The sequence below is a fragment of the Ranitomeya variabilis genome, chromosome 1, assembly GCF_051348905.1.
Source record: "Ranitomeya variabilis isolate aRanVar5 chromosome 1, aRanVar5.hap1, whole genome shotgun sequence".
Lineage (NCBI taxonomy): Eukaryota > Metazoa > Chordata > Amphibia > Anura > Dendrobatidae > Ranitomeya > Ranitomeya variabilis.
The window spans coordinates 874,083,276-874,101,367 of NC_135232.1; the positions used below are offsets into that span (position 1 = coordinate 874,083,276).

The 18,092-nt window shown below is 47.5% G+C and overlaps 1 protein-coding gene across 1 annotated transcript in view; it reads left to right on the forward strand.

Annotated features, from left to right (window-relative positions):
- Positions 1-18,092, forward strand: part of LOC143788206 (alcohol dehydrogenase 1) — a 107,753-nt gene that overhangs the window by 21,630 nt on the left and 68,031 nt on the right. The window contains exon 3 of the mRNA XM_077277677.1: positions 15,417-15,558. Within this exon, the coding sequence (XP_077133792.1) occupies positions 15,417-15,558 (142 nt within the window). The remainder of the gene's footprint in view (positions 1-15,416; positions 15,559-18,092) is intronic.

An 18,092-nucleotide genomic window follows, 5' to 3' on the forward strand; every position in this document is an offset into this window, starting at 1 on the left:
TACCCGGTACCGGGCCTCTGAGTCTCTGTTCTGGGGTTGTCACGGTGGCTAGACCCGGTCCGTGACCCTGCTGAGGGGCGTCCAGTGAAGATGGAGAGTGATGTTGTGATGTGGTGCAGGTCGTGGTGAATAACGAGGACACCAGGTTGCAGTCTCTTTACCTCTTTACTGAAGGCTTCAGGATCCTCAGTCCGGAATACGGTTAACAGGGCTGTCTGAGACCGGCCGGTCCGATGGCACCTCCAGAGTTCCCTTTGCAGGTGGAAATCTGTGCCTACCTTCTAGCGCTTGTGTGTTGTAGTCCTTCCCTGCTTAGCTTACGGGATAGTCCTCACAACTGTTGTGTCTGTTTCTCAAGTTCCCTCACAACTCGGTTATGATGTTCTGCTTCGTCCCCCAGATGATATGGCTAGGACGCACCTGTATGACGGGTAGGCTCGGAGGTCTTCCGGGACCCTAGAGTCGCCCCTCTCCAAATGTTGCCCCCTGTGTCTGCTTAGGTGATTTTGGGTGAGACAGCCCGCCTAGAACTGACTGTCCTGCCGTAGGTTTGAAGTAAGGCCTGGAGCTCAATACTTCCTCGTCGTTTCCGGCCACCGGCTGCGCGCCTCAGTAGGATGTTGCCTCGTCTTACAGCACGACTCCTACTGGTGATTCTCCTTGTTGCGTTGATCTCATTTCTCACTCAGCACAATAAACCTCGCTTCTTGTCCTTTCTTGGGGTACCGCCGCGATGAAGTGCAGGCGCGGTCCCGTAACGTTCTCTCTGTTCGCTAGGCCTCTGTCAGGATCCCACCCCTGACAGGGACCCCCCCTAAATCTTCCCCTGCAACACCCTCTGCCACAGGATGTTGCCTGGTTCCAACCCAGTCAGCTTTCTGTCTAACTTTCTATCTAACCCCCAGTTTTACCAGATTGTGAGGAGTGGCCTAATACATAGAACCCTTAGCTCCCCCTGGAGGCCAGACTGTGAAGTGTATTGGTGTCTGTGATACCTGGTCAGGTGAACTCCTTCAGTGCCATCAGATGTACCATAGCCCCCCTTGGTGGTGGAGCATCAGTACTGCAACGACCAGGACTCTGGGGCGCTGCATTAACATGTTAAATGCCGCTGTCAAACTCTGACAACCGCATTTAACTTGAGTTTCAGGCAATTGCGTTGGAAATCTGCCCATCAGTAACCCCTGTCATGTCATCCCGGGTCAACGATGGGTTCGCATGACAACCAGAGGTCTCCTGCAGACCTCTATGGTTGTCACTGCCGGATTGCTATGAGCGCCGCCCGGTGGTCAGTGCTCAAAGCAAGTGAGAAATTCTGTTACATACAGGAGATCTGATCATTGCCTTTATGTAGCAGAGCCGATCGGGTTATGGCAGCTTCTAGTCTCCGATGGAGACTATTGAAATAAAATGGGTAAAACGTGGATTTAATCTATGCTGCTGAATGATTAAAGGTCCAGTTATGTAGCTATTAAATCCATGATTTAATGGCTACATATCGGGACCTTTAATCATTCAGCAGCGCAGATTAAATCCACATTTTACCCTTATTATTTTTTTTAATCTCTGGTTGGTCACATGTGGACTGGTGGATCTGCTGCAGCAGGATAAATCTGAGCCTGTCTTTCAGCTAAAATTCATGAGCAGGATCTGATCATTCTAATCAATTGTATCCGGGCAAAGACCCTATTGTGCTCTTTTCTTCAGCAGCATTTAATGGAGACTATTAAGGGTATATGCACACGTAGAAGGAACCTCTGGATTTTTCCACACCTGTTTGGAGAAATCTGCAAGTAAAAAAGCACTGCGTTTTACCTGTGGATTTTGTGCGGATTCCTATTATGGAGCAGGTGTAAACCGCTGCAGAATCCGCATAAAGAATTGACATGCTGCGGAATAAACAACGCTACATTTCCGCTTTTTTTTTTTATTTTTTTTTTTTTCTCCTCTCTCCCCCCCCCCCCACAGCATGTGCACTGCAGATTTTGTTTTCCATAGCTTTACATGGTACTGTAAACTCAGGGAAAATGGCTGCGAATCTGCAGCGTCAAAAAAGCTGCGGATACACCTCAAAATCCGAAATGTGTGCACATACCATAAAGTATGCCCCCCCCAAAAAAAAAAAATATATATATACACACACACACACACACACACACACACACACACACACACACACACACACACACACACACACACACACACACGGGAAAGTTAGTCAGATCCAGACAGAAGTTGTTTGCTGGCTGAGCGTGGTTCAGTAAGGCTACGTTCACATTTGTAGCGTTGGGCGCAGCATCGCCGACGCATGCGTCATGCGCCCCTATACATCATTTGGGCGCAACAGTCCGGGCGCAGCCGACGCTACATGAAGTTTTTCTGCGTCCAAAATTCATGTAAACGTTGAACGCATGCGTCACAAAACACTGCATTGTGAATGCGTTTTGCGTTGCGTCGGCGACGCTGCGCCCAACAACACAAATGTGAACGTAGCCTTACTTCCAGAGTCTGAGGAGGACAGCAGGTTAACGGAGCTGTGCATGCCCTCAGAAAGAGACATTGGAAGGCAGAATTGTATTGCAGGGAGCGTGAAGGAAGTCGAAGCAAAGGAGGCGGTAGAATCCCGGTAGCCGGAACACCGAAGGAGTAAGGACCTCTATGCCTTATTTCAGAGACCGGCAGGACAGCTAATTGCAGGTTACCTGTCCGCACCTACACCCAGGAGGCACGGTGACACCCACAGAGCCGGGTTATCTAAGAGACCCTATAAACAAGCTCAAGTCACCGGTCATATGGGTTTTGTTCTTTCCTATATGGGGGACAGAGAGAGTGAAACATCACATCTGTGAGACCCTTATGTGAAGCCATAGGCAGTAAGGGACTACACCACTGCAGCACAAGGGAAGGCTACTGATTTCCACCTCTACAAGGGGACTCTGGACTTGTCTCCAAACCGGCCAGACTCTGCCTGCCCTGTGATCTGGTGCTCTGGACTGTGGACGCTGAAGTCTTCAGTAAAGAGACTGCAACCTTGTGTCCTTGTTCTTCTCTGCGCCTCTCACCATACCATCATCTACACACAGGGAAGCCCTGGGGACATACTTCACCTGTGAGAAGGTATACCGTCTAGCTGCCATAACATCGCCCCAGCGGACCCCTTAAAGCAGCGTCGGACCCTGACCGAATACCACAGGTGGCGTCACGAACATAAACTCTATCCCTTTAAAGACCTTTCCCTTTTACATGGGTGCCCTGGGCCACGGACCATGTCGCAGCCACCGTGACATCCCCCTGTGAACCGCAGTACCCAGTACTGAGTACCACTAGTCCGCAGGGCGACTCGTAAGCCAAACCTCCAACTCCTAAAATTTCCCTGACTCCCAACCCCACAGCACTGGTCACTACTGAGCATGTACATAAAGTGCAGCACAGATTCATCTCCACTAAAAGCTGAGATCCTTAGATCAGGAAGAGGACATACATTTATAGGCCATTTCATACCTATACCAAATTACTATGAAAATGACAGGAAAGAGATTTATCTTTGTACTGTTAGGGTATGTTTCCACGTTCAGGAAACGCTGCTTGTTTGACGCTGCGCAGCGCTGCAGCGTCAAACAAGCAGCGTCCAGATGTTCCTGCATAGTGGAGGGGATTTGATGAAATCCTGTCTCCACTATGCGTGGAAACCCGCACGCGGCGGCCCTGTGACTACGGACATGCTGCGCGTCTTTTCAGATCGCAGCATGCCCGTACACCTTGCGGGGACGCAGCGTCCCCGCAAGGCATATCACAGGGCCCTATGGGAGAGAGAGCGATCATCTCGGATGTGAAGAGTTAACACATCCGGCATGATCGCGTCCCATTAAGGGGGCGGGGCTTAGCGCCGAGCGGCTTCGCCGCTGCGTCGATATCGCCGCCCATCCGTACCGTGGAGACATACCCTTAGCCAGTAGATAGAAGAATATTTAGAATTGAGAGTCCTCAGTGGTTGATACCTTTTAATGGCTAACTGAAAAGATGGTAACAAATTGCAAGCTTTCGGGACTACACGGGTCTCTTCATCAGGCATAGATGTCTATGGCCTGTCCCACACGTCCAGATAATTCCGGTACCGGAAAAATCGGTACCGGAGTCATCCGTGTGTCCGTGAGATCACGTAGGCCATCCGTGCGGCATACGTGTGCCGCCCGTGTGCCGACTAGGTACCACACGGAGCGTGCAGGAGACAGCGCTAGAGATAAGCGCTGTCCCCTGCATCTGGTGCTGAAGCGGCCATTCATATCTTCTCTCCAGCAGCGTTCGCTGGAAAGAAGATATGAAAAATCCCTTTTTTTTTTTTGTCCTCGTGTTTAAGATAAAGATCCCTGTCACCACCCCCCATTACAGTAATGAATATGCGGCTCCACCCCTATGGGAGGTGGAGCCGCATATTCATTACTGTAATCGGCGGCCCCACGTGACCGCTCATACGGGAGAAGGTGCGGCGAGGACAGGACGCTGCGAGGGAGGCGGGTGAGTATTTTAGTAACAGCGGGGGGGGCGCACAGGGGGTGGGAAGGGGGTGGTGACATGGCTCTTTATGTTAAACACGAGAAACAAAAAAAAAAGGATTATTCATATCTTCTCTACAGCAAATGCTGCTGCAGAGAAGATGATATGAATGGCGGCTTCAGCATCATGTGGGGGGGACACCGCTTACTATAGCGCTGTCTCCTGCACGCCACACGGACTGAACACGACAATGTCCATGTGCGGTATGTGTTTTACATATATATATATACACACAGACCAAAAGTTTGGACACACCTTCTCATTTAAAGATTTTTCTGTATTTTCTTGACTATGAAAATTATACATTCACACTGAAGGCATCAAAACTATGAATTAACACATGTGGAATTATATACTTAACAAAAAAGTGTGAAACAACTGAAATTATGTCTTATATTCTAGGTTCTTCAAAGTAGCCACCTTTTGCTTGGATGACTGCTTTGCACACTCTTGGCACTCTCTTGATGAGCTTCAAGAGGTAGTCACTGGGAATGGTCTTCCAACAATCTTGAAGGAGTTCCAACAGATGCTTAGCACTTGTTGGTCCTTTTGCCTTCACTCAGCAGTCCAGCTCACCCCCAAACCATCTCGATTGGGTTCAGGTCTGGTGACTGTGGAGGCCAGGTCATCTGGCGTAGCACCCCATCACTCTCCTTCTTGGTCAAAGCTTTTAAACAGCCTGGAGGTGTGCTTGGGTCATTGTCCTGTTGAAAAATAAATGATGGTCCAACTAAACGCAAACCAGATGGAATAGCATGCCACTGCAAGATGCTGTGGTAGCCATGCTGGTTCAGTATGCCTTCTATTTTGAATAAATCCCCAACAGTGTCACCAGCAAAGCACCCCCACACCATCACACCTCCTCGTCCATGCTTCACGGTGTGAACCAGGCATGTAGAGTCCATCTGTTCACCTTTTCTGCATCGCACAAAGACATGGTGGTTGGTCTGATGAGTCCAAATTTGAGATCTTTGGTTCCAAATCACAGATTTTCACAGGTCTAATGTCCATTCCTTCTGTTCTTTAGCCCAAACAAGTCTCTTCTGCTTGTTGTCTGTCCTTAGCAGTGGTTTCCTAGCAGCTATTTTACCATGAAGGCCGGCTGCACAAAGTCTCCTCTTCAGGCTGGGATCACACATACACGAGATACGGCCGAGTCTCGCAGGTGAAAACCCAGCTCTGGCGCTGGCACTCCGGAGCGGAGTGTGCAGCCGCACAGCAATACATGGAGCTGCACGCTCCACTCTGGAGTGCCGGTGCCAGAGCTGGGTTTTCACCTGCGAGACTCGGCCGTATCTCGCGTATGTGTGATGCCGGCCTGACAGTTATTGTAGAGATGTGTCTGCTGCTAGAACTCTATGTGGCATTGACCAGGTCTCTAATCTGAGCTGCTGTTAACCTGCGATTTCTGAGGCTGGTGACTCGGATAAACTTATCCTCAGCAGCAGAGGTGACTCTTGGTCTTCCTTTCCTGGGGCGGTCCTCATGTGAGCCAGTTTCTTTGTAGCACTTGATGGTTTTTGCAACTGCACTTGGGGACACTGTCCAAGTTTGCTCAGTTTTTCGGACTGACTGACCTTAATTTCTTAAAGTAATGATGGCCACTCGTTCTTCTTTACTTAGCTGCTTTTTTTCTTGCCATAATACAAATTCTAACAGTCTATTCAGTAGGACTATCAGCTGTGTATCCACCAGACTTCTGCACAACACAACTGATGGACCAAACCCCATTTATAAGGCAAAAAATCTCACTTCTTAAACCTGACAGGGCACACCTGTGAATTGAAAACCATTCCCGGTGACTACCTCTTGAAGCTCATCAAGAGAATGCTAAGAGTGTGCAAAGCGGTCATCAAAGCAAAAGGTGGCTGCTTTGAAGAACCTAGAATATAACACATAATTTCAGTTGTTTCACACTTTTAAGTATATAATTCCACATGTGTTAATTCATAGTTTTGATGCCTTCAGTGTGAATGTACAATTTTCATAGTCATGAAAATACAGAAAAATAATATATATATATATATATATATATATATATATATATATATATATATATATATATATATATGTATATATATATATGTATATATTATATATATATACACACAGCAGCACATGTACATGAATCTAGGCCATGTGAAAACACAGACAAATATCCAATATGAATCATACTTCTCAAAAATATTTTTTCACAAATTTTTTCAACATTTTTTTTCATAAAACTTACAGTAATAGAGGAATTGAAGATTCTTAGCGCATAAATTGGCCAATTCATGTGTGCCCATCAACCACGGCAAGGTGATCTCCTGCTGATGGGTCCTACTCTACCGTACATGCCACTCTTGGGCCACCAGCCTATAACTATAGACAAACATGTCACTCTAGGACTAAACCTACAATTTATGGGCAGATAGAGTTGATTACCGCCACCTGCAGGGTGCTGGCTGCTTCCAGGCTGATCTTGCACTCCTCCCATTGACCCTGCAGGTGGCGGTAATCAACTCTACCTGCCCATAATTGGCAGATCCTTTGCACATACCATCCTTGCTACCGAAACCTGCCGGCAGAAGGTGAGTATATAATTTTTTTATTTTTTTTAATTATTTTTAACATTAGATGTTTTTACTATTGATGCTGTATAGGCAGCGTCAATAGTAAAAACTTGGTCACACAGGGTTAATAGCAGTGGTAACGGAGTGAGTTACCCATTGCATAACGTGGTCCGTTACCGCTGGCATTAATCCTGTGTGAGCGGTGACTGCGGGGAGTATGGAGCGGGTGCCGGGCCCTGACTGCAGGGGAGTAGGGAGGGACTAATCGGACTGTGGCCATCGCTGATCGGTCACGGCAGCCATGACAGGCAGCTGGTGAGACCAATCAGCGACTTGGATTCCATGACAGACAGAGGCCGCGACCAATGAATATCTGTGACAGACAGAAGGACAGACAGACGGAAGTGACCCTTAGACAATTATATAGTAGATATTGAAAAGAAGAAATGTCCACGTAGTATATTGCACAGCGATGTAGTATATTGCCCAGTCATGTAGTGTATTGCACAGCCCACGTAGTGTATTGCACAGCCCACGTAGTGTATTGCACAGCCCACGTAGTGTATTGCCCAGTCACGTAGTGTATTGCCCAGTCACGTAGTGTATTGCCCAGCCCACGTAGTATATTGCACAGCAACTGAGTATACAGCGCAGAGCCACTTAGTATACAGAGTTAAAATAAAAAAAAAATACTCACCCTCCTGGCCCTGTGCGGGGTGCAGGCGTCAGCTTCCGGTCCCAGGGTGTGATGATGTCGCGGTCACATGATCGTAACGACCGCAGGCGGCAGCTTCCGGTCCCAGGATGGTATGCCAGAAGGACCTTCCATGACGTCACGGTCATGTGACAGCGACATCATGGAAGGTCCTTCTCACAGGGCCTGTGATCACGTCGCGGTCACATGACCGTGACATCATGGAAGGTCCTTCTGGCATACCATCCTGGGACCGGACGCTGCCGCTTGCATGGAGCGGTCACAGTAGCGACGCTAGGAGCACGAAAGGCGGCGGATGGTGAGTATAGCAGGTTTTTTGTTTTTTTTAATTATTTTTAACATGACATATTTTTACTATTGATTCTGCATAGGCAGCGTCAATAGTAAATAGTTGGGGACACACAGGGTTAATAGCAGTGGTAATGGAGTGCATTACACCACGGCCTGTTACCGCTGCCATTAACCGTGTGTGAGCGGTGACTGGAGGGGAAGGGGGTTATGGAGCGGGCGCCGGGCAGTGATTTCTGGGGAGTAGCGGAGGGTCTAATCGGACTGTGCCCGTCGCTGATTGGTCGCGGCAGCCATGACAGGTAGCTGCCGAGACCAATCAGTGACTTGGATTCCATGACAGACAGAGGCCTTGACCAATGAATATCCGGGACAGACAGACGGAAGTACCCCTTAGACAATTAGATATATATTTTGTTTTTGTTTGTTTTTTTTTAAACCTTGTCATTTGGAGCGCCCCCACTGCCGCAGGGCCGAGGGGTACCCGGTACCGGGCCTCTGAGTCTCTCTTCTGGGGTTATGAAGGAACAGATGAATGACCTCGGGGAGACCAAAACATCCAACACTGCGGAGACACCATCACGTGTTTCTCAACGCAGTGATCCAGAACACTGCCCCCATCCCTTATGGGAAATATGCAAACACATGTAAAGTAAGCTGCAGAGACACCATCACGTGTTTCTCAACACAAGCAATGAATAGCCAGGCCTTTCTCCAGGAAGGAACAGCCATGGGAAGGGCAGCCTCCAATAAAGGAGAATATCCAATAAAGGAAGACCACCTATGCCAAGCATGGTATCCATCCACAAACAGCTGTTTCGGGGTTTTTGCCCCTCATCAGTGTGGAGTAGGAAACTGGCTATTAGGAGCAGTGCCTGGTGAAAGGCTATGAAGGAACAGATGAATGACCTTGGGGAGACCAAAACATCCAACACTGCGGAGACACCATCACGTGTTTCTCAACGCAGTGATCCAGAACACTGCCCCCATCCCTTATGGGAAATATGCAAACGCATGTAAAGTAAGCTGCGGAGACACCATCACGTGTTTCTCAACGCAAGCAATGAATAGCCAGGCCTTTCTCCAGGAAGGAACAACCACGGGAAGGGCAGCATCCAATAAAGGAGAATATCCAATAAAGGAAGACCACCTATGCCAAGCATGGTATCCATCCACAAACAGCTGTTTCGGGGTTTTTGCCCCTCATCAGTGTGGAGTAGGAAACTGGCTATTAGGAGCAGTGCCTGGTGAAAGGCTATGAAGGAACAGATGAATGACCTCGGGGAGACCAAAACATCCAACACTGCAGAGACACCATCACGTGTTTCTCAACGCAGTGATCCAGAACACTGCCCCCATCCCTTATGGGAAATATGCAAACGCATGTAAAGTAAGCTGCAGAGACACCATCACGTGTTTCTCAATGCAAGCAATGAATAGCCAGGCCTTTCTCCAGGAAGGAACAACCACGGGAAGGGCAGCATCCAATAAAGGAGAATATCCAATAAAGGAAGACCACCTATGCCAAGCATGGTATCCATCCACAAACAGCTGTTTCGGGGTTTTTGCCCCTCATCAGTGTGGAGTAGGAAACTGGCTATTAGGAGCAGTGCCTGGTGAAAGGCTATGAAGGAACAGATGAATGACCTCGGGGAGACCAAAACATCCAACACTGCGGAGACACCATCACGTGTTTCTCAACGCAGTGATCCAGAACACTGCCCCCATCCCTTATGGGAAATATGCAAACGCATGTAAAGTAAGCTGCGGAGACACCATCACGTGTTTCTCAACGCAAGCAATGAATAGCCAGGCCTTTCTCCGGCTATTCATTGCTTGCGTTGAGAAACACGTGATGGTGTCTCCGCAGCTTACTTTACATCTGTTCTGGGGTTGTCACGGTGGCTAGACCCGGTCCGTGGCCCTGCTGAGGGGCGTCCAGTGAAAGGTATGGATGGTGGTGTGCAGGTCGCAGTAAATAACGAGGACACCAGGTTGCAGTCTCTCTACCTCTTTACTGAAGGTTTCAGGATCCTCAGTCCGGAATACGGTTAACCGGGCTGCGCAACTCCAGCCGGTCCGATGGCACCTCCAAAGTTCCCTTTGCAGGTGGAAATCTGTGCCTACCTTCTAGCGCTTGTGTGTTGTAGTCCTCCCCTGCTGTGCTTACGGGATAGTCCCCACAACTGTTGTGTCTGTTTCTGAAGTTCCCTCACAACTCGATTATGATGTTCTTCTTCGTCCCCCAGATGATATGGCTAGGATGCACCCGTATGACGGGTAGGCTCGGAGCTCTTCCTGGACCCTAGTGTCGCCCCTCTCCTGTTGTTGCCCCCTGTGTCTTCTTAGGTGATTTGTGTGAGACAGCCCGCCTATAACTGACTGTCCTGCCGTAGGTTTGAAGTTAGGCCTGGAGCTCTATACTTCCTCGGCGTACCGGCCACCGGCTGCGCATCTCAGTAGGATGTTGCCTCGTCTTACAGCACGACTCCTGTTATGATCCGGTGACCTTGGAGCAGCATGAAACTATCTCTGGAGAAGGTGGAACCTGTACTGACCGCAAACCCTGAACTTAACACCGCAATTAGAAGTAGCCGTGGGATGTACCTAACAATCCTAGACACCTCGACACAGCGGGAGGACTAAATACCCCTATAGATAGAAATGGGAATCCTATCTTGCCTCAGAGAAAAAACCCAAAGGATAGGCAGCCCCCCACAAATATTGACTGTGAGAGGAGGGGAAAAACACACGCGGACTGAAAACAGGATTTAGCAAAGGAGGCCACTCTAGCTAAATAGAAAAGGATAGGACAGAATTAAAACAGTCAGTATTAAAACACTAGAAATTATCCACAGCAGAAAATACAAAAACTCCACATCTAACTAAAGACATGGAATGTATATCTGCATCTCCAGAGAATCCAACTTGACTGAATAAATCCTTACACAGACTAAGCTGGACAAGAAAAAACATTGAAAAGCACTGAACTGTAAAGCCCACAGCATGTGGGCTGCAGAAACAAAAAAACAGAACTTATCTTTGCTGATTTGGGCAGCAGGGCAGGAAGAACCAGACAGAGATGTGAAACCTCCAAGAACAATGGACAACTGGCAAGGACTAATGGATCCTGCACACCTAAATACCCAGTGAGAAAGCAATAAGCAGGGACAACTGCATTACCTCCAACAACCACCGGAGGGAACCCAAGAGCAGAATTCACAACAGACTCCTACTGGTGTTTCTCCTGGTTGCGTTGATCTCGTTTCTCACTCAGCACAATAAACCTCGCTTCTTGTCCTTTCTTAGGGTGCCGCCGCGATCAGGTGCAGGCACGGTCCCCTAACGTTCTCTCTGTTCGCTAGGCCTCTGTTAGGATCCCACCCCTGACGGGGACCCCCCTGAATCTTCCCCTGGAACACCCTCTGCCACAGGATGTTGCCTGGTTCCAACCCAGTCAGCTTTCTCTCTCACTTCCTATCCAACCCCCAGTTTTACTAGACTGCGAGGAGTGGCCTAATACATAGCGCCCTTAGCTCCCCCTGGAGGCCAGACTGAAGTGTATTGGTGTCTGTGATACCTGGTCAGGTGAACTCCTTCAGTGCCATCAGACGTACCATAGCCCCCCTTAGCGGCGGAGCATCTGTACTGCAACGACCAGGACTCTGGGGCACTGCACTCCCCCCCCCCCCGGTTAAATCCAGTACTCCTGGACTGGGAAGAAAACAACAATACATGTCAGCAAAAATACATACAATTTTGAAATGCAGTAACAATAAGCAAATTTGAACAGAGCTTCCCTTTATGGGAGGTAAGGACACTTGAACGTTACAAACATGGTTAAATACTTTAAATAACATACTATAAATAACTTTTCTTACCCAACCGGGTATTCTACTAAGTGCAAACCTTTTGAACAATAATTCAACGTTGCCTTTAAGGACGTACACACTGAGTCCACTAAAGACCTTCTTATAAAACATTACAAGGCTAATCAACTTTTTCTTCATTTTCCATCCTTACATCTGCAGGACCACCTGTCTATCTGCCCCAGGCCTACTGCCTCTCGTTCTGTTGCAGGACCGCCCCTTTCCGCCCGGGCCTTCTGCCTTTCTGCTACTACACACAGTATAGAACTTATCTTCCTTCTCTCAGTTCAGGATCACCGAGCCATCTCTGTATGGCCCCTAGGAGGACTCGCCGACTAACCCCGTACGGGTTCACTTCCTGTCCTCATTCTCTAACACATTATTAAACATTCCTTACAACTAACTAGCTAACTACATATAACTGTTACATATCGGTATTATTACTTCTTCTTTTAAAGCATCATCATTCTCTAAGTGCTATCGATGAACGTTCCCTTTAAGAAGGAACAAAGTCTCTATGAGGTACTGCAGCTTCTCAAGCTGCAAGTCCGTATGCAGTAAGGGCTCCGGTGCTGTTTCCAGGAACAGTTTCTTCGCAAAGAGTCATTTCTTTTGTAAAACCAGTAGAGGGCACCTTTAAGAAGGTGCAAACTATTTACAAGGAGTTTGTAATCATGCAGTGTTCATGATCCGGCAGTCTTTATAACATGGGGGAACAAGGAGCAAAAAGGAAAATAAAAGCAAAAATAAAAAGCAATAGGGATCCCGGGTAAACAAAGGGATCCCTTTAAGAGTAACCCTAGTCGGGTTTTAAGCAGCCAAAAGCGGGGAAACAAACAGTTAACTATTTGCATACTCATGGTTCCGAGGTTTAGTTGGACGGCTTCCAGGGCTGCACCTGGCACTTAACCCTTCTTGGCCTGGGAAAAGTGAGGTCCAGGGTTACACCCAGTGCTGGACAAACGCCGTTAATCCGTTTTTCATGTACGGTTAAGTCATGCGCAGCGATGGAGGTCTGCTCAGCTTGAGTAGGGGCATTTGCTGCAGCAGAGGTAGCGGCTGCTGCAAGATCAGTCACTGGAACGGAATCAGCAGCTGTGGCACTAGCAGTCACTGGAGTGGTGTCGGTCGTCAGGGCAGGGTCGTCCTTCATACCTGCTTCAGATGCGGTCCTTCCGGTGCCGATCTGCTCCGTCTCCACTGGGGTCAGTGTTGGTTGCAGGGCCTTGCGCTGCGGCGTTGTCATCTCCATTTGCAGCATCTCGCTTTTCGGCAGGGCATTGCTTTCTGGCTTTGGAGCGCTGGAACTTCTTTCTTGCTCCGGACCAGACGAGGCTGCCGACAGACGTCTGGCGAGGCTCCCGATGATGGTCGTCTTCCACCCGGCCTCAGTGCTCAGCTGCGTCTGCAGGAGTTGGTGGATCAGCTCGTCCGCTCCGGTCTGCAGGTGGTCAGCGTCAACTGTGGAGGTCTGACTGCGGTGCCTCTCTGGGTAGCTGGGGGAGTCCTCGGCTCCGACCCCATGCTCCGGCTCCGGGTGGCTCGCCATGGCGTCCTCCACGTGGCTGACTACTTCCTTGTCCTTCTACCGCTCTCTCCTTCGTGGGCGGTTACGTTTTCGTTGTCTCCGCCCTCCATTGAGAATCAGGAGGTGGATCTCGGCTGCTGACGGACACGTCCTCAAGGTACAAAAATATTCAGACTGGGCGGCCATTGTCTTTCGCGCTCTTCAGCTGGTCTACACCTACTCCACGCCCCTCTTCTCCTCCTGCGCTCTCCTCAGCGCTGTAATGGCGGCTGGTTTTGGCGGCAAATGGCAATCCACAGTCTTTGCAATAAGTCACAGTCCAAGCACAATAAATCACAGTTCCAAGGCACACATGACCTGACTCTTCAGGCTTAAGTAGATCCTGTTCGTGACGCCAAATTGGAGCGCCCCCCACTGCCACAGGGCTGAGGGGTACCCGGTACCGGGCCTCTGAGTCTCTGTTCTGGGGTTGTCACGATGGCTAGACCTGGTCCGTGGCCCTGCTGAGGGGTGTCCAGTGAAAGGTATGGATGGTGGTGTGCGGTGCAGGTCGCAGTAAATAACGAGGACACCAGGTTGCAGTCTCTCTACCCCTTTACTGAAGGTTTCAGGATCCTCAGTCCGGAATACGGTTAACCGGGCTGCGCAAGTCCGGCCGGTCCGATGGCACCTCCAGAGTTCCCTTTGCAGGTGGAAATCTGTGCCTACCTTCTAGCGCTTGTGTGTTGTGGTCCTCCCCTGCTGTGCTTACGGGATAGTCCCCACAACTGTTGTGTCTGTTTTCTGAAGTTCCCTCACAACTCGATTATGATGTTCTTCTTCGTCCCCCAGATGATATGGCTAGGATGCACCCGTATGACGGGTAGGCTCGGAGCTCTTCCTGGACCCTAGTGTCGCCCCTCTCCTGTTGTTGCCCCCTGTGTCTTCTTAGGTGATTTAGGTGAGACAGCCCGCCTATAACTGACTGTCCTGCCGTAGGTTTGAAGTAAGGCCTGGAGCTCTATACTTCCTCGGCGTTCCGGCTGCGCGCCTCAGTTGGATGTTGCCTCGTCTTACAGCACGACTCCTACTGGTGTCTCTCCTTGTTGCGTTGATCTTGTTTCTCACTCAGCACAATAAACCTCGCTTCTTGTCCTTTCTTAGGGTGCTGCCGTGATCAGGTGCAGGCGCGGTCCCGTAACGTTCTCTGTTCGCTAGGCCTCTGTCAGGATCCCACCCCTGACAGGGACCCCCCTGAATCTTCCCCTGCAACACCCTCTGCCACAGGATGTTGCCTGGTTCCAACCCAGTCGACTTTCTCTCTCTCACTTCCTATCCAACCCCCAGTTCTACCAGACTGTGAGGAGTGGCCTAATACATAGCGCCCTTAGCTCCCCCTGGAGGCCAGACTGTGAAGTGTATTGGTGTCTGTGATACCTGGTCAGGTGAACTCCTTCAGTGCCATCAGACGTACCATAGCCCCGCTTAGCGGCGGAGCATCAGTACTGCAACGACCAGGACTCTGGGGCGCTGCATCATTTCCCTAAGGCAGTGTTCCCCAAGTCCGGTCCTCAAGAGCCACCAACAGGTCATGTTTTGAGATTTTCCTTAGTATTGCACAGGTGATTGAATGCTTGCCTGTCCAGGTGATGCAATTATCACCTGTGCGATACTAAGGAAATCCTGAAAACATGACCTGTTGGTGGCTCTTGAGGACCGGACTTGGGGAACACTGCCCTAAGGTATCACTAAAAAAATAAAAAGATCAATTTACTGTGATAAATGGGTAAATATTCCTGTAGCATGAAATTGCATTCTGGAGAATAATAATCTACACTGTTCTGTTTTAGTTGGACATACTGCCATTTTCATTCCAAAGAGAGAAATTTAAAAAATCTAATTAAATAAAAAAAATTGTTTTCCTACAGATTGTGGCAACTGGAGTTTGTCGTTCAGATGATCATGTTCTAAGTGGTTCAATAAGTGGCATGAAGTATCCAGTCATTCTGGGCCATGAAGCTGCGGGGATTGTAGAGAGCGTTGGTGAAGGAGTAACAGATCTGAAACCTGGTAAGGCTTGTAATTTAACCCCTTAGTGACCGAGACAATCTTAACCTTAATGACCAAGCCAAATTTTGTAATTACCACTGTCTTTTACGTGTCTTTTACGTGGTTATAACTCTGGAACACTTAATGGATCCCACTGATTCTGAGATTTATTTATTTTTTCATGACATATTGTACTTCATGATAGTGGTAAAACTTCTTCAATACGATTTGCATTTATTTGTGGAAAAAAAAAATTGGCAGAAATTAATTTTTTTTTTTGCAGTTTTCAAACTTTGAATTCATATGCCCAAAAATTAGAGTGTTATGTCACACAAGATACTTAACCCCTTTCTGACATTAGACGTACTATCCCGTCGAGGTGGCCTGGACCCATATGACCACCGACGGGATAGTACGTCATCATCGATGAGCCGCACTCATGGGGGGAGGGCGGCTGGGTGTCAGCTGATTATCACTGCTGACATCCGGCATTATGTAATTGCGCTGTTCAGAGGGTCTCCTACGTCCTCCTCCCTGCAGGACCCGGATCCAAGATGGCCACGGGATCCTGCAGGGAGGTGGCTTGCTGGCACCTGCTGAGAGCAGGCACTGGCAAGCCTGCAGCACTGCCTGTCAGATCGCTGATCTGATAAAGTGCAGTGCACAGTGTCAGATCAGCTAACTGACAATATATAGTGATGTCCCACCCTGGGACTAAGTAAAAAAGTTAAAAAAAACAAAAACAAAAACAAAGTGTAAAAATATCTTTAAAAAAAATCCCGAGGCTGTGTGCACACGATGCGGATCCGCAGCATTTTTTTACGCGCAGAAACGCTGCAGACTGTGATTTACAGTACAATGTAAATCAATGTTTAAAGAAAAAAAAAAAAAAAGCTGTGCAGAAAAATCAGTGCTGAATTGCTGCAAATTTCAAAGAAGTGCATGTCACTACTTTTGTGCGGATCTGCAGCGTTTCTGCACCCCTCCATAATATCCAACTTATTGCGGACTTATATGTGCTTTGCCGCATGAAGAGACCCATATACATATATTTAAAAGTTAACTCTTTATTTGATATCAATAAAACAAAACAAAATACACAAGACTCGACTAAAACAGACAAAGTGCCCAAGGAATAGAACAGATAGGCTCAAGATTATAGATTTTCCTAAAATACATATACTGATCTATATATACAGCTGACCATTGTGGTGTAATACATTATCACCACATACATACATAATCCATTGTGAAAATCACATATAGTGAGGGGCTATAACCATCCTATAATATGCTGAATACCGCATATACCAAATACCGATATATCCACTTTATAAATACAGGGTCATATATCCCATAACTTGCGCAAAATATAGAGGGAACTATGTGGTTATACTGCAGTATACTTACAATAAGGAGGTGCCCACAAAGGTCAGCTATGTGAATCAAGAGCCCACCGATCCTTCCACATGCACCCCTCCATAATAGAAATCCGCATTGGGAAAAACTGCAGAAAATCCGCACTAAATCCGCATAAAAACCACAGCAAATGCGCAGCTGCGGATTCTGCCAGGAGATGTGGATTTTGTGCAGAAAATTCTGCACCTCTTTACTTACGTTTGCACATAGCCTAAGTGAAGAGAAAAAAATTATTCCAATACATACATTTCTTCATGTAAGTAACAAACAATAAAAGTACACATATTTAGTATCACCACGTCCATAACGACCCGACCTATAAAATTCTCACTAGTTAACACCTTCAGTGAACACCGTTAAAGCATTGTTTTTTGCTTTTTTTTTTATCATACTGCCGAACAAAAAATGGAATAACACGCGATCAAAAAGACGGATATAAATAAACATGACACCGCTGAAAACATCATCTTGTCCCACAAAAAAACGAGCCACCATACAGCACCATCAGCAAAAAAATAAAAAAGTTATAGCTCTCAGAATAAAGCTATGCAAAAACAATTTTTCTATAAATAGTTTTTATTGTATAAAAGCACCAAAACATAAAAAATGATATAAATGAGGTATAGCTGTAATCGTATTGACCCGAAGAATAAAACTGCCTTATCAATTTTACCAAGCGCGGAACGGTATAAACGCCCCCCCAAAAGAAATTCATGAATAGCTGTTTTTTGTTCATTCTGCCTAACAAAAATTGGAATAAAAAGCGATCAAAAAATGTCATGTGCCCAAAAATGGTACCAATAAAAATGTCAACTCATCCCGCAAAAAAACAATATCTCGCATGACTCTGTGGACTAAAATATAGAAAAATTATAGCTCTCAAAATGTGGTGATGCAACAACTATTTTATGCAATAAAAAGTGTCTTTTAGTGTGTGACAGCTGCTAAACAAAAATCCTCTATAAAAACTCGCTATAGTCAATCAAACCCCCCTTTATCACACCCTTAGTTAGGGAAAAATAATTTAAAAAAAAACGTATTTATTTCCATTTTCCCACTAGGGTTAGGGTTGGGGCTAAGGCTTGGGTTAGGGTTTAGATTACGTTTACGATTGAGTTAAAGGTGTGTCAGGGTTA